General features: G+C 42.2%; 1 protein-coding gene across 4 annotated transcripts in view; it reads left to right on the forward strand.

Moving 5' to 3' along the window:
• The window catches only part of clic5a (chloride intracellular channel 5a), a 1,193,419-nt gene that overhangs the window by 1,065,877 nt on the left and 100,807 nt on the right, over nucleotides 1-26,735 (forward strand). For 2 of the 4 annotated variants that reach the window (XM_051924446.1, XM_051924447.1), the window contains exon 2: nucleotides 12,624-12,688. The exons of 1 other annotated variant lie outside the window; for it this stretch is intronic. In XM_051924446.1, the coding sequence (XP_051780406.1) occupies nucleotides 12,629-12,688 (60 nt within the window). In that variant the 5' untranslated portion in view covers nucleotides 12,624-12,628. Of the gene's footprint in view, nucleotides 1-12,444; nucleotides 12,689-26,735 lie in introns of those variants that run through there. One more of the 4 variants, XM_051924445.1, reaches the window with a different exon arrangement.

The raw sequence follows: 26,735 nt of genomic DNA on the forward strand, positions 1-26,735 counted from the left end.
TTTTTTGTACTTTCCCCCTCTAGTGGCCGATTATTAAAAGTGCTTTTAGGGCCCCTGAGTCACTACAACATTCCTTAAAGGCCGCCGTGTAATAGATAGATAGATACTTTATTAATCCCCAACGGGAAATTCACACCTAATCTGCACCCTAAGTGACACTATAGGCGTTCTGCTTCAGTGGGGTGCTTCACTCCTGACAGTCTCATTTGATACTTTTTAGAGTTGTCTTCTGCTGCTTTTTGTACTGCTTTCTGTTTTATTCTGCTGTTTTTAATGGTGGCTTGTGATGGCGTCATATGATGGATTAATAAACTGTTGTCCTCCATGTGCTTTACTGTAACCCGCCTCCTCCTTATTAGTAAACACCTGACGTCCGACGTCTCCTGGGCCTTTTCTTGTCTGCTGTTCTCCCAGCCCTCCCAGTGCTCACTTTGTCCACCCCGTTGTACCAGTCCCTCCTTCTTATCTGATGGTCTCCTCCGCCCTAGCAATGTATATTTTTTTTGCATGTTTGGATTTCCACCCCACCCTGCCCAGGTTCAGTGCAGGCAATCAAAATTAAAGTATCCTGACAAGAAGACCCTTGTGGAGTTTGTAAGGTGGCATTGCACAGGCTTGGCCTTTTGTCCGCATGCTGCCAGCATTTGCACTGACCCCATAAATTAGGTGGCGTCTTTGAGTGTTTGTGTCTTTCCATGTCAGCCTGTGGCCGGCCGCCTGCTGTAAACACGTTATTAATCGGCGTGATATTTCAAAGGCTTACTGCTGGGCTCATTTTTTTTTTTTGTTGCCCGCTTCATGTGCTTCTTACATGGCAGCTTATCAGGCTGATTAAACGAAGTGTTTGTCACACCTCAGTGACTAAGAAAGCCTTTTTTTAATCTTTCTCCTGGGAAACTGTATCAGCAACTTAACATGTAGGCCCTTGATGCCTTTTAACAAAGATGACAGTGCAAGGACAGTGGCTGAGAGTCGCCAGCACACACTCAAGGGTCATCTCAGCTGAATGGGACAATCGCATTGGTCCAATGTGGGAGAAGCAACAGGGAGAAAGAGGATTTGTGTGCAGTTCCATGGACATCGGCCCCTCACGTAATTACTCTAAATACTCGACCCAGCAGCATTTACCAGCTTATGGAAAAAAACAATGTAACGCAGACAAAATCACCCAGGCAGCCTGAGACAAAAAAGTTTTATATAACTTGATGGACATCATCTGAAGGTTCTTTACATCCACCCATTCATTATCCAACCCGCTATATCCTAACTACAGGGTCACGGGGTCTGCTGGAGCCAATCCCAGCCAACACAGGGCGCAAGGCAGGAAACAAACCCCGGGCAGGGCACCAGCCCACCGCAGGGCACACACACACACACACCAAGCACACAATAAAGACAATTTAGAATCGCCAATGCACCTAACCTGCATGTCTTTGGACTGTGGGAAATCCACGGGGAGAACATGCAAACTCCATGCAGGGAGGACCCGGGGAGCGAACCTCAGGTCTCCTGACTGTGAGAGACAGCAGCACTACCCACTGTGCCCATGAGGCTTCAAAGTTTATTTAAATCCCGATCCATTTGGGCTTAATTATACTAGATAGATAGATAGATAGATAGATAGATAGATAGATAGATAGATAGATAGATAGATAGATAGATAGATAGATAGATAGATAGATAGATAGATAGATAGATAGATAGGAAAGGCACTATATGATAGATAGATAGATAGATAGATAGATAGATAGATAGATAGATAGATAGATAGATAGATAGATAGATAGATAGATAGATAGATAGATAGATAGATAGATAGATAGATAGATAGATAGATAGATAGATAGATAGATAGATAGATAGATAGATGTACAGTGAACGGTACTAAGACGAGTTGGCTATGACTTCAAAATCTTATGCATTTCTCACGCAGCATGTCCATTTCAACTGTCTTGGTTGATTTTCCTTTGTTGCCCTTTCTACCTACCTGCTTTAGAAATAACTGCATGCCTGGCATCTCAAAACCACCTTTCATTTACCGTGATGTGAGCAAACATGTTAGGACAGGAAACCATGACGTAGAGGCCTTGCTTGCTCAGCTAATTTAATGAAGGAAAGCTTCCCAAAGCAAAGTGGTGCACAGAACCCCCTGGGAAATCTCGCAAAAGTTTTGTTTTCAAACGTCTCGCTGTGAAGAACGCACAGCACAGCTGAGGCTGACAGTCACTGCCTGGCCTCGTGTTACCATGGACACCTGGCCTGATTCTTGGAACCCAACCTCTGCTTATTATTGGATGAAACTTTCAAGGAGTACAGAGGTGCTCTTTCCGTTTGTCTTTTCTGTTCTCAGCCAAGGCTGTGACTGCAGAAACAAACAAGGCGGCTCACCTGGCCTTCAATTGTCAATATGCAGTGAGGCTGAAAGGCAGAGGGACACAATGATAGGCAGTCGTTCACTGTTTGGAGTGCCAGGACCTGAGGCCATCTTATTGAAAAAGCAGTTATTGATTCATGCTGATTAAAAAATGCAACAAGTTGTTTAAAATATTGGCATTCTTTATATTAGTGTTTTATAGTGCCTTTAAAATCTCTGTCTCTGTCTCTCTATTATATAGTGCCTTTCATATCTATCTATCTATCTATCTATCTATCTATCTATCTATCTATCTATCTATCTATCTATCTATCTATCTATCTATCTATCTATCTATCTATCTATCTATTCTATATAGTGTCTTTCACATCTATCTATCTATCTATCTATCTATCTATCTATCTATCTATCTATCTATCTATCTATCTATCTATCTATCTATCTATCTATCTATCTATCTATCTATCTATCTACAGTGCATTCAGACAGTCTTCACTTTCCACACACTTTTTCATGTTGTCGATTTAGTTTAAAATTTTCCATTTTTGCCCATCTGTCTACAATCAGTGATCCATAGTGACAAATTTGTAACATTGTTTCAGAAAGGTTTTGCAAATTTATTAAAAATCAAAAACAGAAATGCCTCATTCATAGACGTATTCCCTAGAAGTATTCAGAGTCTTTGCTGTGCACTCCAGATTGTGCTCAGGTGCCTCCTTGTTTGCTTTCATTCCCCTTGAGATGTGCCGAGAGCCTCCATATGGCACACTGAATTGACTGGACATCCTTTAGAAAGGCCCAAGTGTGCCTGCGTATAGAAGGCCACACGAGTCACAAATGCATGTTGGGACAAAGACCAAACCATGATGTCCAAAGAACTCTCCGTGGACCTCTATGATAAATTGGTGGTGTGGCACAGATCAGGGCAAGGAGATTACACCATTTGTACAGCTTTGAGTGTTTCCAGGAGCACAGTGGAATTATGAAATAGATAGATAGATAGATAGATAGATAGATAGATAGATAGATAGATAGATAGATAGATAGATAGATAGATAGATAGATAGATAGATGTGAAAGGCACTATATAGGATGGATAGATAGATAGATAGATAGATAGATAGATAGATAGATAGATAGATAGATAGATAGATAGATAGATAGATAGATAGATAGATAGATAGATAGATAGATAGATAGATAGATAGATAGATAGATAGATAGATAAGAAAGGCACTATATCATAGATAGATAGATAGATAGATAGATAGATAGATAGATAGATAGATAGATAGATAGATAGATAGATAGATAGATAGATAGATAGATAGATAGATAGATGTGAAAGGCACTATATAATAGATAGATAGATAGATAGATAGATAGATAGATAGATAGATAGATAGATAGATAGATAGATAGATAGATAGATAGATAGATAGATAGATAGATAGATAGATAGATAGATAGATAGATAGATAGATACTTTATTAATCACCAAGAGGAAATTCACATACTCCAGCAGCAGCATACTGGTAAAGAAAATATTAAATTAAAGAGTGATAACAATGCAGGTATACAGACAGACAATAACTTTATATAATGTTAACGTTTACCCCCCCCGAGTGGAACTGAAGAGTCACATAGTTTGGGGGAGGAACGATCTCCTCAGTCTGTCAGTGGAGCAGGACGGTGACAGCAGTCTGTTGCTGAAGCTGCTCCTCTGTCTGGAGATGATCCTGTTCAGTGGATGCAGTGGATTCTCCATGATTGACAGGAGTCTGCTCAGCGCCCGTCGCTCTCCCACAGATGTCAGACTGTCCAGCTCCATGCCAACAATAGAGCCTGCCTTCATCACCAGTTTGTCCAGACGTGAGGCGTCTTTCTTTTTAATGCTGCCTCCCCAGCACACCACTGCATAGAAGAGGGCGCTCACCACAACCATCTGATAGAACATCTGCAGCATCTTATTGCAGATGTTGAAGGACGCCAGTCTTCTAAGAGAGTATAGCCAGCTCTGTCCTCTCTTGCACAGAGAATCAGTATTGGCAGTCCAGTCCAATTTATCATCATCATCATGGAGGAAGTCTGGAACCAGCAGGACTCTTCTAAAGTTGGCCCTCCGGCAAAACTGAGTAACTGAGTAAGAAGGGCCTTGGTGAGGGTGGTGACCAAGAACCCAGTGGTCACCTTCAGAGCACGTCTGCTGAGTTGGTAGAAACTGTCATAAGGATGAACACCTCAGCAACACTTCATCATTCAGATGTTTATAGTAGAGTGGCTCGATGAAAGGACATGTGACAGTTGAAAGGACACTGAGAACATGAGGAGATTCTTCAGTCTAATAAGATAAAAACTGAACTCTTTGGGCAGAACTCCAAGCAGCCATTTCTGGTGAAAATGGGGTACTGCTCATCGCCCGCCTAATTACAATCCCTACAGTGAAGTGGGTTGGTGGTGGTCAGGGCCATCTTAACAGCATTATAGGCCCCCCGGCCAAAGGAGTGCACTGGGGCCCCCCCCCTACACAACCACTCAGCAAGTCACAACATCTGTAACATTATATGCTCATGTGTTAAGATGGCCCTGGGGTCAGCATTATGCTATGGGTGAAGTTTTGTTTTCAAACATCTCATGCGCAGCACAGCTGAGGTTGACAGTCCCTGCCTGGCCTCGTGTTACTGTGTGAAGGGACAGGGAGGCTGGAAGGATGGAAGCAGTGAAGGAAAGAGAGGACCTTGAAGAAAACCAGTGCCAGAATTCACGCCACCTCAGACTGGGGTGACAGTTCACCTTTCAGCAAGACAAGGACCTGATGCCTACAGCCATAGCCATGACGACGCTGGGGTGTAACGTGAAGTACTAGGTAAATAACTAAGTGCTCTTCTGTATACAGTATTTGTCATTTTTTTGTTTTTACTGTGGGCTAATATTATTGGCAGGCAGTGTGGTGCAGTGGTTAAGGGTTTGGACTTCAAACCCTGAGGCTGTCATTTCAAATCCTGCAAGTGACACTGTGTGACCACGGGCATGTCACTTTATCTGCCTGGGCTCCAATTTGAAACACAAAAGCAGTGCAAAACAATTGTATCTCAAATGTTGTAAGCCGCCTTGGGTAAAAGACATCAGTCCAATCTTCTTCTTCTTTTGGCTGCTCCCGTTAGGGTTTGCTACAGCGGATCATCTTCTTCCATATCTTTTAAACACATCAGTCAAATAATCCACCTTAATAAAAGGATAAGTGTCTGTGTGTGTGTCTGTCCGGGGCTCTGTCTCTGTCATAGGCCATTTATTAAAGGATTTGTAAAAGGATTGCTGATATTTCTGATGTGCCATCTGTTGGAATGGAAAATGCAATTAGTTTCATTACTACATGCTTTACAAAATATAATCCATTCAACCATCATCCAACCCACTATATCCTAACCACAGGGTCACGGGGGTCTGCTGGAGCCAATCCCAGCCAACCCAAGGCGCGAGGCAGGAAACAAACCCGTGCCAGCCCAACGCAGGGCACAATTTAGAATTACCAATGCACCTAACCTGCATGCCTTTGGACTGTGGGAGGAAACTGGAGTACCCGGAGGAACCCCATGTAGACACAGGGAGAACATGCAAACTCCACGCAGTGAGGACCCGGGAAGGCAACTCGGGTCTCCTAACTGCAAGGCAGCAGCACCACCATGCCGACTTACAAAATATAATCCAATTGCAAACATTAACACTGAATACTATGCATTCAGAATTGATATGTCTCTCTCATTCCAATAGATTGCACATTACAAACTTTTTTAGTAATAAAACGTATTGCATTTGTCATTCCAACAGATGGTGCATCACAAACATTAACACTGCATTTGTGAATCCCCTATCAAATGGCACATAACAGAGAAATATACATTGTGCTTGTCATTCCAACAGATGGCGCATCACAGACATTAACATTGCTTTTGTAAATACCATACCAAAATGGCATATAACACAGACATATGCATTGCAATTGTCATTCCAATAGATGGTGCATCACAAACTTTTAGTAATAAAATGCATTGTGTTTATCATTTAACACTGAATACTATGCATTCAGAATTCATATGTCTCTCTCTCATTCCAACAGATTGCACATTACAAGCTTTTTTAGTAATAAAATGTGTTGCATTTTTCATTCCAACAGATGGCATATCACAAACATTAACACTGCTTTTACAAATTCCATACCAAATGGCATTTAACAGAGACATGTGCATTGTGTTTGTCATTCCAACAGATGGCGCATCGCATACATTAACACTGGTTTTATGAATCCCCTACCAAATGGCACATAATAGAGAAATATGAATTGCGTTTGTCATTCCAACAGATGGCGCATCACAGACATTAACACTGCTTTTTTGAATCCCCTTCCAAATGCATTTAATAGAGAAATATGCATTGTGTTTGTCATTCCAACAGATGCCGCATCACATACATTAACAGTGGTTTTATGAATCCCCTACCAAATGGCACATAATAGAGAAATATGAATTGCGTTTGTCATTCCAACAATCTCAGACATTAACACTGCTTTTATGAATTCCATAGCAAATGGAATATAATAGAGAAATATGCATTGTGTTTGTCATTCCAACAGATGGCGCATCACAGACATTTACACTCCTTTAATTAATACCATAGCAAATGGCATATCACAGAGACATGTGCATTGTGTTGTTCATTCCAACAGATGGCGCATCGCAGACGTTAACACTGCTTTTATGAATCCCCTACCAAGTGGCATATAATAGAGAAATATGCATTGTGTTTGTCATTCCAACAGATGGCACATCGCTAACGTTGACACTGCTTTTACGAATCCCATATATAACAGAGATATACACATTGCATGGTGCACTGCTGAGGTCAGTATTGATTGCTTAGATCTCAACCCATCTTCAATCATGTAGCACAACTAGTAAGTAATAATAATATTATTAGGTCACCGGAGCTGCTTACTCTTAAACATGTTGTAATGAAAGCACAGGCGGCAATAAAAGAGTTTGCGGACACCACCTGGCAACCCTGTATAATTTGTTAAAAACAAAAACACAGTTGTTAGAAGCACTGAGAGGACATTTTTAGATGTAAATTCAGAACAAAACTGGCTCAATATGGCAAAGTCTGAGGTTTTAAATGATCCTGTCAGGAAGGGGCGGGTCCAGGAGGGTGGACAACAGAAGTGACGTCAGTGGTGGAATGGCTGTCAGTCTTCCATTCTGTGGAGGAAGGAAGAGACAGATGGCATTACAAAACAGCACCACCCCCTGGTTTGGCGGGTTATTACCATCACCAGAGCCCTAGAGCTGCTTCCATTAGATCAAGTCCTGCTTTTCGTAGTGACTTCACTTTTTTTGATGGTCATTGAAAAACACAATTTTAGAGGAAAGTGTTTTCTTCTGAATTGAAACAGTATAATCAGTAAGAATAATGTGAAATGTGAATGTATATTATCATTATTAGATATTTACGGTTTTCATTTCTTTGCGTTAGGTCATTTCTTTTGCCATTTTTTCATCAGCTCTATGTGGCCTCCCCTTTAAAGTCCTCAGATTTAAATAGATATGTAAATAATTTTGGAAAGTGGGGCTGTGCATCTCTGTTCAAAGGGATATGGAGATATGCATGTCAATGTAAATGATTTTGGAGGTCTAGGGTGGGGGTCCCCTTCTAAAGTCTGGAGATGCGAATGTCAAGTCAAGTCAAGTGGCTTTATTGTCACACAGTATTTGGGGCCTACAGTGGTATGAAATAACACCGCGGTGCATCATATCCAAAAACACAGGACAAGTGCAAGACAGGTAAACAACTGTACTTCAAATACAAAAATCAATTGAATAATAATAAGTAAGTGAATAGACAATAATAAAATAAATAAATAAACAACAGTAGTAACACGTATAATAAACAAACTGTGTATAAATAAGATTCTAGGAGCACATCTGAGGGCAGGGGGGCGGCACAAAGTTCAGGGTCTGGACCACCAAGCAGTAGAAGCTGTCGCAGATCCTGGCAAAACTGGTTTGGAAGGTACAGAACCTTCTGCCAGATGGAAGTGGGGAAAAAGACCCCGTGGGAGGTGTGGAAGTGGTCTTTCACAATTCTACAGGCTTGGCGGATGCAAGGCTTTAGAAAGATGTCATTAATGGGGGGTCCCAATGATGTTGCAGGACCTTACGGTCAGAAACATTGCATTTCCCAAACCAGGCAGTGATGTAGCTGAAGTGACTCATGGAAGACCCGTTCAGTTTAAACTTACGCCGCCTGTCCCCCTTGGATTGGATCCGAGGACACCATTTCTGCCTCTACTTCTTTCTCCCTCTCATTTTGTTTCTAGCAAAGCAACACTAACCGACACTAACACTAACACCGCCCCTGGCACCAGCATTCGAGCTTTACTGCACACTTGCTTACCATTGAGCTTCATATCTTCCTTCAGCTTCGCCAAACTTTCCCTTTCTGTTTCTCACCTCATTAAAATGTCCGTCCTTAGCAGATGCCTACTGACCGAGATGTACCATTAAATCATGCATGCGAGACCGGAGATCTTCTTCTTGGCTCAACTGAGGTAAGCTATACCACTCTAGGGTGAGATGGGGTGCTGTTCCCCCTCAGACCCAAGATGATGCCCAATGAGGGTTCGCAGCCCTGACAGTAATGCCCTGAGTAAGCCCAGCCCATTCCAGTTGGAACACCATAAAAAGGGATGGCACCCTGGAAGGTGGTCTTACATTTGTGACCTGAACTCGAGTCCAAAGGACCTCCAGTACAAGAACCACAAGAACTCAAACACTGCAGAGAACCCTGCTTTGGCTGATTTTGCAGTTACTGTCTGTTTTTTGCTGTGCCACTGTGTACCCTTTGGTTTAATTTTTCTACAAATTAAATAGGGATTACGAGGTTGGTACCCCAATGATTCTTGCCATTCCAAACTCATATATATATATATATATTCACGGCATTTGTAGTCTGAATCACAATCTGATTGTATGGGTGGTTACCTACCAGGTAACGCATGTAGATTGTGACACAGACTACGAATGCCGTGAATGTAATTTCCCCAATCTACATGCTGTCAAATAAACGATCCACACGCCATGGCGCAACGTTAGGGGCTTCGCCTCTAGCGCTGACGTCCGAGGTTTGATTCCCGAGAGGGAGTGCAGTGGAGTGTGTACGCCTGATGAGCCCAGAATGAGGGCGAAACACGTGTCACGTACTCTTTGCATTATTTGACAGTAAACTATTTCAACCATATATATATATAAAGTGTATATATATTATTGTGGAGGAGAGTGACAAAGGTTAAACACATCCCAAAACTAGTTTGGGTGCCAACTGGACCAGGCCCATTTAACCAGAACAGAAAGTAAAGCAACAGGCACTTGATGGCGCTCATACATAAAGACAGTAGGCTATCGCCTCACCATTGCCATCTAGTGGTGTATTAAACAAAAAATCATCAGGCTTTGAAGGTGCTCCAGTCTGTCAGATGCACAGTTCCCATATGTGAAGCCACCTTACGGGGACGTGTCTTTGTATATTGTTTGGACTGGAAGGGGCAGGGCTTCTTAGGCTCCATTGCCCTCAATGGGGGGCTTATCGCCATTGTGACGGAAAAAGGATATCAAACCATTAGTGATGGTGCCCCCTCTTGTTCTGGGGTGGTACCACATACCTTGGATGAGCCTGGAAGGTAGCCCTATGGCACACATGCATGACTACTGTATATACGTATATGTGTGTATATTTGTATGAATGTGAATACATTTATATGAATAAATAAAATCTTGGAAGGAGACGAGACGTGATTTTCTCAGAGAGATACTTTCACGTCCCACAAGACAAGACTTTGTGCCAAGAGATTTAACCACACCTGAGGCCGGAAATAAAAGACAAAGAGTAGAAGACGAAGTAGAACGTCGTAAAGAATTCAAAAATGTTGGTGCGATACACATGCAAAGCAGGTTAGAGATAATGGAAGTATGAAAATTCGACAGTCTCAATAAAATGATAGTAAAGATCGCATTAGTGCAAACAAATGGAAATTATTACTCAGTGAAATAACAGAACAGCGAAAAGAGATTGAATATATTATTCGGATTTAAACTTTAAGTCGGAGACTTGTACATTATCTAATTTGTTTTTGCCATCAGGGAAAAAAAAAGTAGTGTTTCTTCCCAACGAAGAGCCGTTTCCGCAAGAATTACAAGATTTGATAGGTGGGTTGAGGGGTTGGAGAGCGAAGCCCCCTAGTAAATAAATAAATATAGTGATGGACGGCAGGCACGAGCTGATGTCCCAACTAGGATGGTACATGATTCATTACCTGGCCACAGTACTGAATAGCCAAAAGAATAGGCAGGTTGTTCCCTGCCTTTGCCAGGAATGTGGCAACCTCTGAGTGAATATGCTGCGTCCCAGCAGAGATGGACCAAAAAGTTCCTTATCTGCCTGGGAGGCCACTATATTGGAGGGACAGGGGGAGATGATCAATTCAGACCAATGTCACCCCTGATACGCTAGAGGGCACCATCCCTGGGCTAGAATTCCCACACGCACACCCACAATGCATGCTGGGACCTGTAGTCCTGTAGGGCCACCCCATTGGGTTCCGTGGGGGCTACTGGAAAAGCTGCTGGGATTAGTTATCCCCACTTTGTGCGGCTTCTGTTTGACCCAAAAGTACATTTTAACAGGCTATGCCTTAGCACCGGAAATAGCCCCAGGTGCAAGATAAAAGAAGCTGCCCGACTTCATCCAGGTGAGTCGGGAGTCAGACATGGGAAAAAGCTTGGGAGGTATGGAGAAGTAAAAGAAAGAAAGAAAGAAAGAAAGAAAGAAAGAAAGAAAGAAAGAAAGAAAGAAAGAAAGAAAGAAAGAAAGAAAGAATTGTATTGTGCATGTGTCACTACTAGAAGGGAGCCTTTGTAAAGCGTTTGTGTAATAAACCTTGCATTTGTATCAGGGACTTGTCTGTGTGGTTGTGTCTGGGTTTAGGGGGTGCTGTATCACCCCCTATTGGTCACTATATATATATATATATATATATATATATATATATATATATATATATATATATCCATCCAGCCATCCATTTTCCAACCCGCTGAATCCGAACACAGGGTCACGGGGGTCTGCTGGAGCCAATCCCAGCCAACACAGGGCACAAGGCAGGAACCAATCCTGGGCAGGGTGCCAACCCACCGCAGTATGTATATATATATATATATATATATATGTGTGTGTGTGTGTGTGCTGCGGTGGGTTGGCACCCTGCCCAGGATTGTTTCCTGCCTTGTGCCCTGTGTTGGCTGGGATTGGCTCCAGCAGACCCCCGTGACCCTGTGTTCGGATTCAGCGGGTTGGAAAATGGATGGATGGATGGAAGATGCTAGTTCCGCTCCCATTATTGATTTATTTTGCAACCATGAGTGGCTCACTTTACCTGCAGAAATAAAGATAAAATTCTGCAGGTTAATTTTGCAGTGATCACTTATTTAAGTTCTGTTCCAGGCGCGGACCAGTTCTTCTCAAGTTCTGCTCATTTAATCTGCCGATGCCCTTTTCATCCACGTACCCGCTAGTTAAGTTGTGAGGCGGCGGTGATTAAAACTGTGCTGCAATCAAGCTGTGAATCTCTCTCTGAAATAAGAACTATAACAACTGCCTGATGTGTGTGTATTTGTAAGCGGGAGGGAATTTGTGTATTTATTAAGAATTGTAGGACTCTTTCAGTGGTGAGAATTGTGAAGTGAGTTTAAAAGGGCAGTGAAGGGTTTAATAGTTTGGGAAGCCGTCAGCTTGCCCACGCCTCTGCGTACCTGGATTCAGTGTCTCGTTTTATTTATGTCTCTTACCTTTGGCACTCGCAGTAATTAGTTTGCCCAGGTTGTTGTGTGTGCCAGGGTGTGTTCGTAGTGGGCGCAGGTGTTTGCGAAGGGCACAGACGCTGCATGCCCCGCCTCCTGTCGCTGAGCTCTCAATGCCCCGCCCCCTTCTGTTATCGGATGCGCCTCTCCGGCTGCTGACAGCTGAGTTTGAGGTGAAAGCAAAACGCGGCGCGGCGCGGCCACTTGTTGCATCTCTCGCAGTGTCACTAGGGCGGGCTGCACAGCCAGCGATGTGAACCACCACCAAGTCATGTCCGTCCACTAAAGGAATACATCTTTAACTGAGAGAGATAAAGAGAGTGAGCGGCCGCTGACAACAAGAGGGAAGATGACAGAACCTGCTCCTTCCAATGGAGAGAGGGAGCCAGAGATCGAGCTGTTCGTAAAGGTGAGCCAGCCGAGTAAAAGCGTTCGTGCGAGGTTTGAACTGGGCATCGGGAGGGCACACCGAGTAAACACGGGCAGGGCACTTGCTAGAAAAGCGACACAGCTAAAAAGGGCACATCGCGCGGAGTGCGGGTTGACGATAGCGGCACCGCTGCGTCTGCACCCCGGCCGTCTGCGCTTAGTCAGAGGCGGCTGGACCAGCGAGGATTTAAGCGAAAGAAAGCAAATATATATTTTGAACAGCCCGTTAAATGATCAAAAGAGAAAAGTAAGTAGGTTGTTTAATTTCCGATTTTATAAAACTTTGAGAAAGAAAAAAAAAAGTTTGGGCATTACAGAAAATGACAGAAAGAAACCTAATAGGAGTTACATAACACACAGTTAACATTATTAAAACCTGTTTAATGCCATCACTGGTCCATTGGCAGAGCCAACTAACGCATACCCTCACGCACTAATTAATTAGTTTCAAGCTGCCAGTTACTTTTTCTTTCTGTATAGTGCTCTCCACTGACAGCAAGTGCAGAACGATGTGGCAAATTCCATCCTTCCTGCCATTCCTTTTCAAACTGGCAGAATCACGGGGCAGCTGGAGCCTATGCCAGCAAGCACTGGGCACAAGGCTGGAACAACACTGGGGAAGGGTGCCAGTCCATCGCAGGATGAACACACACATGCCCACAGGCCAGTTTAGCAATGCCAATTCACCCAACCTGCATGTCTTTGGACTGTGCCAGGAATCCCATATGGACATGGGGAGAACATGCAAACTCCACGCAGGGAGCACCCTGGACCTGAGGTCTGGTCTTCTTGTTTCAAGGCAGCAGCGCTACCTACAATTGAAGTCAGATGTTTCCATACATTTAGGGTGAATTCTTTAAAACTCACTTAATAAGCCCTCCACAGATTTTATACTAGCAAACTGTAAATTTGGCATATCGTTGAAGATGTCGACTTTGTACAGGGCAAAAGTTATTTTTTCCAACAATGTTCACAGACCTCAGAGTATTTCACTTGTTAGTGACCATATCACAATTCCAGTCGGTCACTTTGTTCATATTTGCTAGCATTGCTTGTAAATTGTTTAATTTGAGCCAAACGTTTTTGGGTCACCTTCCATAAGCTTCTTACAATAACTTGCTGGCCCATTCCTCAGGACAGAATTGGTGTAACTGGGACAAGTTCACAGGCCTCGTTGCTCCCACTCACTTTTTCAGTTCAATCAGATTGAGGTCAGAGCTTTGTGATGGCCTCTCCAATACCTTGACCTTTGTTGTCCTTAAGCCGTTTTCCCCCAACTTTGCTTGGGGTCCATTGATGACTGAGCTTCAACGTCCTTGCTGAGCTCTTGAGATGTTGCTGCTGTATCTCTCCATCATTTTCCTTCCTCGTGATGCCATCTGTTTTGTGAAGAGCACCAGTCCATCCTGAAGCAAAGACCCTCCACAACATGATGTTCTCACCATCACACTTGACGGTTACGATGGTGTTCTTTGGCTTGTAAGCCTCACCCTTTCTCCTCCAAACAGAATGATGGTCATTATGGCCAAACAGTTTGATCTTGGATTCACAAGACCAGAGGACATTTCTCCAGAAGGTCAGATCTTTGTCCCCATGTGCCATTGCAGAATGCAGTGTGGCTTTTTGATGGCGGCTTTGGAGCAGCGGCTTCTTCCTGGCTGAGCAGCCTTTCAGGTTATGTCGATGTCCGACTCGTTTAACTATGGATATCCTTACACGTCTACCTGTGTCCTCCAGCATCTCCATGAGGTCCTTTGTTGTTGTTCTTTGATTGATTTGCACTTTTCGTGCCAAAGTCCGTTCTTCTGTACAAGACACAATGCGCCTCCTTCCTGAGTGGTACGACGGCTATGTGGCCCCATGGTGTTTATACTTGTGTATTACAGATGAACGTGGAACCTTCAGACATTTGGAAATTGTCCCCAAGGATGGGGTCCACAATTTTTGTCTGAGGTCTTGGCTGATTTCTTTTGATTTTCCCATTATGTCCAGCAAAGAGGCAGTGAGTTTAATGGTCGGCCTTAACATCCATCCACATGTTGACTCTAGTTAGGCTAATTGGCTATCAGAAGCTAACTGTCTAATTGCCTAAAGGCTTGACATCATTTTCTGGAATTTTCCAAGCTATTTAAAGGCCCAGTTAATTTTGATATGGTCAAGAAAAAGCTAAATACTCTGAGGTCTGTGAACATTGTTGGAAAAAATAACTTTTGCCCTGGACAGAGTAGACATCTTAAATGATATGGCAGATTTATAGTTTTCTAGTACAGTGGGTAGTGCTGCTGCCTCGCAGTTGGGGGACCTGGGGACCTGGGTTCGCTTTCTGGGTCCTCCCTGTGTGGAGTTTGCATGTTCTCCTCGTGTCTGCGTGGGTTTCCTCCGGGCACTCCGGTTTCCTCCCACAGTCCAAAGACATGCAGGTTAGGTGGACTGGTGATTCTAAATTGGCCCTAGTGTGTGCTTGGTGTGTGGGTGTGTTTTTGTGTGTGTGTCCTATGGTGGGTTGGCACCCTGCCCAGGATTGGTTCCTGTGCCCTGTGTTGGCTGGGATTGGCTCCAGCAGACCCCCCCGTGACCCTGTGTTCGGATTCAGCGGGTTGGAAAATGGATGGATAGTACTAGCTTTGCTCGCCAACTCTGCCGGCCTGCGCTACGCACCAGCCACTTCGCATCTCTGTCGCTCGCGTTGTGAAGATGGGGGCTGAACGCACCCCAAGGAGAAGCGGTCGCTCCTCCGAAACCCCCTTTTAAACGGTGATACAATGGGAAACAAATACAGTTTTTTTGTTTACCTCCTCTTTGCTCAATCAGCTGCTGGCTTGTTGCTTCTGCCATGTCGTGTGATCTGCATCTCGCACGGCGCTTCGATCATTTAAAAGCCCGTACAGCAGCTGTCCTACTCACTGCCTTGTCTCTCTTCTCCCCCAGACATCCTCTACATACTTCTGTCATATCACCTGTGTCCATATATTCGATCTCTTTTCGCTTTTACGTTTTCGTCAATATCGCATTGAATTTTGATTCTGTGTTTGCACTTACATCGTGACAACGCAACGTGAGTGAATATCGCTTCTTTCTCTCGACACAAACTGTGTCTGACAACTGCATTCACACAAATGAGAAATGATTGAACCGTGTGCGTGGTTGTAAATATTTTAGATGTGGGCGGGACTTTTCCAAATCCCTCTGCATAAAGTCTTGTCTCGTGGGGCTTGAAATTTTGTCTCTCGGGATTTCACTTTCACCAAACGACAAATCTTTTATTTCTCATGGATACGCCTCTTCATTGGGAAGAAACACTACTTTTCCCTGATGGCAACACGAATTAGATGATCTACAAGTCTCCGACTTAAAGTTTAAATCCGACAAATATATTCAATCTGTTTTCGCTGTTCCGTTATTTCACCCAGTAATAATTTCCGTTTGTTTGCGCTAATGCGATCTTAATTATCATTTTTTTGAGACTTTCCAATTTTCGTACTTCCATTATCTCGAACCTGCTCTGTACGTGTACCACACCAACGTTTTTGAAGTCTTTGCGACGTTCTACTTTGTCCTTCTTCTTCTTCTTCCAGCTGCTCCCGTTAGGTGTCGCCACAGCGGATCATCTTCTTCCATATCTTTCACTCCTCGTCATCTTGTTCTGTTACACCCATCACCTGCATGTCCTCTCTCACCACATCCATAAACCTCCTCTTAGACCTTCCTCTTTTGCTCTTCCCTGGCAGCTCTATCCTTACCATCCTTCTCCCAATATACCCAGCATCTCTCCTCTGCACATGTCCAAAGCAATGCAATATTGCCTTTCTGACTTTGACTCCCAACTGTCCCACCTGAGCTGACCCTCTAATGTCCTCATTCCTAATCCTGGCCCTCCTCGGCAAACCCAATGCAAATCTTAGCATCTTTAACTCTGCCACCTCCAGCTCTGTCTCCTGCTTTCTGGTCAGTGTCACCGTCTTCAGCCCATATAACATAGCTGGTCTCACTACCGTCCTGTAGACCTTCCCTTTCACTCTTGCTGAGACCCGTCTGTCACAAATCACTCCTGACACTCTTTTCCACCCACTCCACCCTGCCTGTACTCTCTTCTTCACTTCTCTTCCACAATCCCCATTACTCTGTACTGTTGATCCCAAATATTTAAACTCATCCACCTTCACCAACTCTACTCCCCTCATCCTCACCATTCCACTGACCTCCCTCTCATTAACACACATGTATTCTGTCTTGTTCCTACTGACCTTCATTCCTCTCCTCTCTAGAACATATCTCCACCTTTCCAAGCTCTCCTCGACCTGCTCCCTGCTCTCGCTACAGATCACAATGTCATCAGCAAACATCATAGTCCACGGGGACCCCTGTCTAATCTCGTCTGTCAACCATTGCAAATAAGAAAGGGCTCAGAGCCGATCCCTGAAGTAATCCCACCTCCGTCACTCCTACTGTAGACCTCACCACTGTCACATTCCCTCGTACATATCCTGTACAACTCTTACGTACTTCTCTGGCACTCCCGACTTCCTCGTACAATACCAACTTTGTCATCTACTCTTTGTCTTTTATTTCCGGCCCCAGATGTGATTAAATCACTTGGCACAAAGTCTCACCTCGCGGGACGTGAAAGTGTCTCTCTGTGAAAATCACATCTTGTCTCTCTTACTAAGATATTTTTATTATAATAAAGAGATAAAATCTGTGAAGGTTTATAAAGTGAGTTTGAAAGAATTCAGCCAAAGTGAATGGAAACTTCTGATTTCAGCTGTACACTTCTACAGCTCTGTTAATCTTTCCTCATAACTCATCCCCTGTAGTCCTCTAATCAGCCCAGTCGCTCTTCTCTGGACCACCTCTAGTGCTGTTATGTCCTTTTTGTAGCCTGGAGACCAAAACTGCACCCAGTACTCCAGATGAGGCCACACCAGTGTGTTATAAAGACTGAGCAGAACCTCCTTGGACTTGTACTCCACATATCAAGGCGCTATATAACCTGACATTCTGTTAACCTTCTTAATGGCTTCTGAACACTGTCTGGCAGTTGATAGTGTTAAGTCCACTACGACTCCTAAATCCTTCTCATAAGGTGGACTTTCGATATCCATTCCTCCAGTTGTGTATTCAGACCTCACATTTTTACTCCTACATATAATCCTTTACATTTATTGACATTAAATTTCATCTTCCACAAATCTGCCTGAGCCCTTATGCTGTCCAAGTCCCTCTGTGATCATTCAACAGATTCAAGATTATCTGATAATCCACCAAGCTTCTAATCCCCTGTAGCCCCCTAATCAGCCTAGTTGCTCTTCTCTGGACCTTTTTCTAGGGCTGCTATATTCTTTTGTAGACCAAAACTGCACCCAGTACTCCAGATGAGGCCTCACTAGTGTGTTATAAAGACAGAGCAGAACCTCCTTGGACTTGTAAATTATCTGCACTTTTGTGACCGTTTTGTTTGGGTGGGCTGTACAGCTTTTTTCCTGTTCACATGTGGACACACAGTGTGTCTGCGGTCATTCAGTCAGTTCCTCTTGGTGTTTTCTAGGTAGTAAATATGTCCACTGTGCTTTGTGTTTGCACCAAAGAAGAGCAGCAAGCAGTGATTGGCTTTTTATGGGCTGAAGGTGTACCAGGGGTTAAAATCCATTGCAGGCTTTCTGCACGATATGGACACAGTGTTTTAACATGGTGGTGTGTATCTGGATGGATGGAGAAGTTCTTAAAGGGTTGGGCAAGTGTTAAGCACAAAGAAAGAGCGGGATGCGTCCATCCACGTCCTCTACAAACAACATTGAACAAGTTAATTCCATGAGTCTGATGGTCCGACAAGGGTTTTGGCCTCTGGTACACTTTCGTCCCATAATGAGCAGGTCACTGTTCAGTGCTCTTCTTTGGTGCAAAAAGAGAGCAGAATCGCCATACTTACTCCTAGAAAACAAGGAGAGAACTGAATATAAAGGTTGAAACTTGACTACTGTGAATTCCTAATGATTTGGAGAATGATTATCTGAGGGTTCCACTCAAGTGCCTCTTTCTCTTGTATGTTTTGGCTCAAAAACTAATCAGCATATCGTCATCTCATAACAGGCTTAAGTTTCGAGTTGTAATTTTTTCATCCAGCCATTTTAGCTCTAGGCCGTCCTCAAGAAACTGTGACACACAGACAGACGCACACCCATCATCAAGATATCAGTCTTTTCGGTATCAGAGGATCCTAAAATGTCGAGATCCGTCGTAAACTGGAGATCGAAATTTTTGACACATCTAAAGCTTTCACTCGTCCCCCATAGATGATAGGTTATATGCACAAAGCAAATATCCATTCGAACAATTTATTAATCCATTTAAACAAATTAGTAACTCGTTCAAACAAATTAGTAACTCACTCAAACAAAATATGTAACTCGCTCAAACAAATTACGTAAGTCATTCCAAAAATTACATAACTTGTTCAAACAAATCAGTAACTCGCTGAAACAAAATACGTAACTCGTTCAAACAAATTACGTAACTCGGTCAAACAAATTAGTAACTTGTTCAAACAAATTACGTAACTTGTTCAAACAAATTACGTAACTTGTTCAAACAAATTACGTAACTCGTTCCAAAAATTACATAACTTGTTCAAACAAATTAGCAACTTAAATAAAATTCATAAGTCGTTCAAACAAATTAGTAAATCGTTCAAATTACATAACTCGTTCCAAAAATTACATAATTTGTTCAAAGAAATGAGTAACTTGTTCAAACAAAATACGTAAGTCATTCAAACAAATTAGTAACTCATTCAAACAAATTACGTAACTCGTTCAAATTACATAACTCGTTCCAAAAATTACATATCTCGTTCAAACAAATTAGCAACTCGTTCAAACAAAATTTGTAACTCGTTTGAACAAATTAAGTAACCCATTCCAAAAGTTACATAATTCGTTCAAACAAATTAGTAACTCATTCAAACAAAATACATTAAGTCGTTCAAACAAATTAGTAACTTGTTCAAACAAATTACGTAATTCGTTCAAATTACATAACTCGTTCCAAAAATTACATAAGTCGTTCAAACAAATTAGTAACTCATTCAAATTACATAATTCGTTCCAAAAATTACATGTCGTTGAAACAAATTAGTAACTCATTCAAACAAATTACGTAACTCGTTCAAATTACATAACTCATTCCAAAAATTACATAACTCGTTCAAACAAATTAGCAACTTGTTCAAACAAATTAGTAGCTCATTCAAACAAATTACGTAATTCGTTCAAATTACATAACTCGTTCCAAAAATTACATAAGTCGTTCAAACAAATTAGTAACTCATTCAAATTACATAATTCGTTCCAAAAATTACATGTCGTTGAAACAAATTAGTAACTCATTCAAACAAATTACGTAACTCGTTCAAATTACATAACTCATTCCAAAAATTACATAACTCGTTCAAACAAATTAGCAACTTGTTCAAACAAATTAGTAGCTCATTCAAACAAATTACGTAATTCGTTCAAATTACATAATTCGTTCCAAAAATTACATATCCCATTCAAACAAATTAGCAACTTGTTCAAACAAAATTTGTAACTCGTTTGAACAAATTAAGTAACCCGTTCCAAAAATTACATAATTCGTTCAAACAAATTAGTAACTCATTCAAACAAAATACATTAAGTCGTTCAAAAAAAATTAGTAACTTGTTCAAACAAATTAGTAACTCATTCAAACAAATTACATAATTCATTCAAATTACATAACTCGTTCCAAAAATTACATAAGTCATTCAAACAAATTAGTAACTCATTCAAACAAATTACGTAACTCGTTCAAACTACATAACTCATTCCAAAAATTACATAACTCGTTCAAACAAATTAGTAACTCGGTCAAACAAATTATGTAACTCGTTTGAACAAATTAAGTAACCCGTTCCAAAAATTACATAATTCATTCAAACAAATTAGTAACTCATTCAAACAAAATACATTAAGTCATTCAAACAAATTAGTAACTTGTTCAAACAAATTAGTAACTAATTTAAACTAAATACGTAACTCGTACAAATTACATAACTAGTTCCAAAAATTACATAAGTCGTTCAAACAAAATATGTAACTCATTGAAACAAATTAGTAACTTATTCAAATGAATTAAGTAACTCGTTCAAACAAATTAGTAACTCATTGAAACAAATTACATAGTTGGTTGAATGAATCACATAATTCATTCAAACAGATATTTTTGTTTTTTTCTTATTTCAGTAGCTATTTATTATTTTTCCTGGTATGGAGTTTAGTGAACCGGAACTGGAAGAGTATAGCCAGAAAATAATTTCTATGCTGTTCAGTGCCATTATCGACTAGATTTGAAACTTACTTTTTCTTCTATTAACGATTCCACCACTGACTCCGGAACATCATGTTCTCTGAGAAAATGACATAAATCCATTCTCGTAACTTCTTTTGCATTTGAAAATTGTTTCAGGACTCCTCAAAAGAACCGTTACAACCGTGAAGGTCTTCAAACTAGTTTGTCTTCCAGTTCGGGTGAGGAGAGTACAGTTCACTTACTGTTCATTGAACCATATGCCAGGAAAACCGTACAGGGCTCCATAATACGGGGCTTTAGGCATAGTGATGGTTTGGAGGCTAAGGATCTGTGTCGGTATTCATAAAGTTGCCAGTTCGAGTCCCCATTACTGCCAAAAGAGATCCTACTCTGCTGGGCCCTTGAGCAAGGCCCTTAACCTGCAATTGCTCCAGAGGGAACTCGCTGTACAATGGCTGACCCTGCACTCTGACCCCAAGGAGTATGTGAAAAGTAACAAATTCCTAATACATCCATCCATCCATGTTCCAACCCGCTGAATCCGAACACAGGGTCACGGGGGTCTGCTGGAGCCAATCCCAGCCAACACAGGGCACAAGGCAGGAACCAATCCTGGGCAGGGTGCCAACCCACCGCAGGACACACACAAACACACCCACACACCAAGCACACACACTAGGGACAATTTAGAATCGCCAATCCACCTAACCTGCATGTCTTTGGAATGTGGGAGGAAACCGGAGTGCCCGGAGGAAACCCACACAGACACGGGGAGAACATGCAAACTCCACGCAGGGAGGACCCGGGAATCGAACCCAGGTCCACAGGTCTCCCAACTGCGAGGCAGCAGCGCTACCCACTGTGCCACCGTGCCGCCCATTCCTAATACAAGAATTTGTAAAAGGTGAAATAAAGAACCCAAAAAAAAAGAACTTGACTGCAAGGAGGAAAAATAATAATAATATATTCAAATGAATTAATAAAGGACACAGCTCCATACTACTAAAATAAGAGTCGAGGAAAAAAGTAAAAATAATCTGTCCAAATGTAATTACGTAATTCGTTTGAACTGATTTTTTTTTTCCTTAACACCGACGGGTCTCCATGCCGCCTTCCCTACACCAGTTTTCTCAACGTGTATGGCTCTGCAGCCCAGTTTTGCCTTTTTAAATTCATTGACGACTCGCTAGCATCAATTACAAAGTGCCGCTTTGGTAAAACGAGAGTGATAAGGGGTGCACCTTGGTAAAACGAGCTCGCTTGAAAGTAGGGAGACATATCGTGCAGTGGTATAAGTCACTTAGGTTACCCACTCGTGAACCAGCGACAGAAACCCATGACCCACTGGTGGCAAACCACGACCCAAAAGTAGGTTGTTACCCGGTGGGTGAGAAACGCTGATGACCCTGAATGGATTGTGCTGCTCCGTTTCAGCTGTCGCAGTTAAATGCGTAAGGGTGACCCACACCAGGCCCACAGAGCCTCAACTGCAATGACCTGTACACTTTGTGACTGCATTACAGCCAAAATATGGGCAAATAAACGGCTGGTCCCTTAATGGAGCCGTAAGTCAGCCCCCCTTGACTGTACCACCATATAGACAGCAGTCAATCACCTTCAAGAGGATTGTTACAGACCCTCTACATGCAAAATTCTTGGTGGTCCCCATTCTCTAACACCATTGAGCGACTTGACCTAAAGCCCAGCAAAGAGCGCGACCTTCTAATCAGGGAGTAGAATTTGCTGAGAATGCTGAGACGATCAGGTCATAAATAACCCTGTTGTTGGTCTTGACATACATTGAGCAAGATTAGAGCAGAGCTATGGATCCGCATTGGTGACAGAAACATCACTTTTCAAAAATGGAGCTACTCCCAGACCCTCAATCTTCTGTAAGGATCCACAGTGTCTTCAGGGAGTAGGAGACTTGCAGTTAGAAGTGCAAACAGCTAAGGTAAACGGTTAATTACCCAGCCTGTCCTGCTTAGATGCTGGATGGGGAATTAGCCCTATTTTTGGAGTAGTTGCCTATCAGTCTTTGGGAGAAATGGATGTCAGAAGGAACCAAGATGTAAACAAAGGCATAGTGGCCCTTTTCAGTCTTTGTAGTTTCATTGAGGTGGCACGGTGGTGCAGTGGGTAGCGCTGCTGCCTCGCAGTTGGGAGACCTGGGGACCTGGGTTCGATTCCCGGGTCCTTCCTGTGTGGAGTTTGCATGTTCTCCCCGTGTCTGCGTGGGTTTCCTCCGGGCGCTCCAGTTTCCTCCCACACTCCAAAGACATGCAGGTTAGGTGGATTGGCGATTCTAAATTGGCCCTAGTGTGTGTGCTTGGTGTGTTTGTGTGTGTCCTGCGGTGGGTTGACACCCTGCCTGGGATTGGTTCCTGCCTTGTGCCCTGGGATTGGCTCCAGCAGACCCCTGTGACCCTGTGTTCAGATTCAGCAGGTTGGAAAATGGATGGATGGATAGTTTCATTGACAATACAATTTATTTTTGTATAGCCCAAAATCACACAAGAAGTGCCGCAATGGGCTTTAACAGACTGTGCCTCTTGACAGCCCCCCAGCCTTGACTCTCTACGAAGACAAGGAAAAACTCCCAAACAAACTCTTGTAGGGGGAAAAAATGGAAGAAACCTCGGGAAAGGCAGTTCAAAGAGAGACCCCTTTCCAGGTAGGCTGGGCGTGCAAAAAGAAGGGGGGTCAATACAATGAAATACACAGAACAGAACAAATCCTCAATACAGTATAAAAATAAAAAATGTACAAGTATGGAGCAGTATTTAACAGTAGATGATATCCCATAATATGATTTGGATTTGTTTAGAGTCCTGAAGACCTCGGCCATCAAGCTGCCTCCATCATTTGGCCGTTCCACAGTTCAATCAGCGCTGGGCCAGCCAATCCGATGAAAGGACCCCTCTACCTGACGATTCCTGTGATCCTCCATCAGAGATGGCTTTACCTTAGGCAGGCAAAACAATTTGGCAGGTGGGCCGTGGCACCAAGTGCCACATTTGGGTACCAAGAAGAGAAACAGAATAGGTGAGGGTTAGTAACAAATTATAATGATCATATTACTTATGTTTAAGTGCTAATGACTAACAACAGAGATGCAGTCTGTACTGTAAATCAGCAGCTCTAGTCAGGGTGTGCTAAACTGAAGTAGCGAGTCTCCGGCCGGGATTTGAAAGCTGAGACTGAAGGGGCATCTCTTATAGTAGCAGGCAGACCACTCCACAATTTAGGGGTCCTGTAACTAAATGCTCGACCTCCCGCTGTTATTTTATTAATCCTTGGAATCCTAAGCAGACCGGCATCTTGAGATTTTAATGTGTGCTCTGGTTTGTAAGTCATGATAGGTTCAGACAAGTAAGCCGGACCTTGGCCATTTAATGCTTTATATGTTAAAAGGAGGATTTTGAAATCTGCCCTAAACTTAGAATGAAGAAAGGATGAGGAACGACCCTAGTTCTGCCATCACAATGCCCTGCATAGTGCCACCAAAGACTGATAGACAATCAGCAACACCAGAGAGAACATCCATAACAGTCCATAAGACCCAAGTAGACAATGCCCTGAGTGGTCACATTGGAAAAACAATAAGACTTGTAACTCACTTTAGGTAAATGAGTCTCCTCACAGAATTTTCTACAGATGACAATCCCATTTTGTGATTTAGAGGAGATGTGGTGAAGCCCCTGCGGTGTACGTCAGCCCATCTTAGAATCCTTGTGGTCTTTTATTTGTATTACAAGCTGTGCTATCCATCTGTGATTCGTTGAAATCTTAAGTAATCAATGTAGACCTTACATTAATGTTTGAAGTTCACCATCTACAGGTATTGGAAATGTGTTTTGTAATACCTGTAGTAATAACATGCATTGCGTTTGTCATTCCAACAGATGGTGCATCACAAACATTTGTAGAAATAAAATGCCTTACTACTAATGTTTGTGTTGCAGCGTCTGCAATGCATTTGTCTCTTATATGCTGTTTGGTATGGGATTTGTAAAGACAGTGTTAACTGTTTGTGATGTACCATTTGTTGAAATAACAAATGCAATGCATTATATTACTACAAATGTTTGTAATGCACCATCTATTGGAATTACAAAGATGCATTTGTCTGTTACTTGCCATTTGGTATGGGCTGCATAAAAGCAGTGTTAATGTTTGTGACGTACCATTTGTTAGAATGACAAATAAAATGCATGTCATTATTACAGATTTTTGTGATGTGCTATCTGTTGGCAAATGCAATGTATGAATGGCAAATGCAATGTATTTGTCTGTTATTTGCCATTGGGAATGAGATTCGTAAAAGCAGTGTTAATGTGTGTGATACACCATCTGTTGGAATGACAAATGCAATGCATTTTATTTTACAGATGTCTGTGATGTGCCATCTGTTGGAATGACAAATGCAATGCATAAATCTCTGTTAAATGCCATTTAGTATGGGATTTATAAAAAATAGGGTTAACATTTTGGATGCACATTATATTATAATGGCAAATGCAGTGCATTTGTCTGTTATATGTAATTTGGTATGGGTTTCATAAAAGAGACGTTAATGTGTGTGATGCAACATCTGTTGGAATAACAAATGCAATGCATTTTATTTTACAGATGTCTGTGATGCACCATCTGTTGGAATGACAAATGCAATGCATAAATCTCCGTTAAATGCCATTTGGTATGGGATTTATAAAAACAGGGTTAACATTTTTGATGCACCTTCTATTAGAATGGCAAATGCAGTAAATGTGTCTGTTATATGTAATTTGGTATGGGATTCGTAAAAGAGGCATTAATGTGTGTGATGCACCATCTGTTGGAATGACAAATGCAATGCAATTTATCACTACATATGTCTGTGATGCGCCATCTGTTGGAATGACAAATGCAATGCATAAATCTCTGTTAAATGCCATTTGGTATGGGATTTATAAAAACAGGGTTAACATTTTTGATGCACTTTCTATTAGAATGGCAAATGCAGAAAATTTGTCTGTTATATGTAATTTGGTATGGGATTCATAAAAGAGGCATTAATGTGTGTGATGCACCATCTGTTGGAATGACACATGCAATGCAGTTTATCACTACATATGTCTGTGATGCGCCATCTTTTGGAATGACAAATGCAATGCATTTCGTTAGTACAAATGTTTGTGATGTGCCATCTGTTGGACTGACAGAGATATAGCAACCAGACAGACACACAGATACACAGACACTTATCCCTTTATTAGGGTAGATATTTAGTGATTTTGTTGGTTTAAGACTTTAATCCAAAGTGACTTTCAAATCAAAGGGGAACAATAATTCTGTTGTGTAATGTATGTATGTGATGTGTTGTGCCCATCTGTTGGGCTGTGCAGTGCAGTCCTGGAGCCATTTGTCCTCACCGCCTGCCCAACATGTGGGCCCTGTTTACTCCTGGCTTTGTGTTTTCTGTTTTCTATTTTGAGCCTGGAGTTAGCACTTCACATGGCATGGAGTGGTATCATGTTGCCTATCTGTGAGTAGCGACTGCTGATTTTTGGCAGCTCCTCTGTCTCTTCCCTGCTGTCCATTATTTTAACCGGATTTTATTGTATTTTTTCTGTTTTTAATCTTTATTAAAGGCTCTTTTTCCAATTTTTTCCAGCTAACCTTATTCCCCCCCCCCCCCCCCCCACCACCACCACCAAATG

Source organism: Erpetoichthys calabaricus, chromosome 3, assembly GCF_900747795.2.
Source record: "Erpetoichthys calabaricus chromosome 3, fErpCal1.3, whole genome shotgun sequence".
NCBI lineage: Eukaryota > Metazoa > Chordata > Cladistia > Polypteriformes > Polypteridae > Erpetoichthys > Erpetoichthys calabaricus.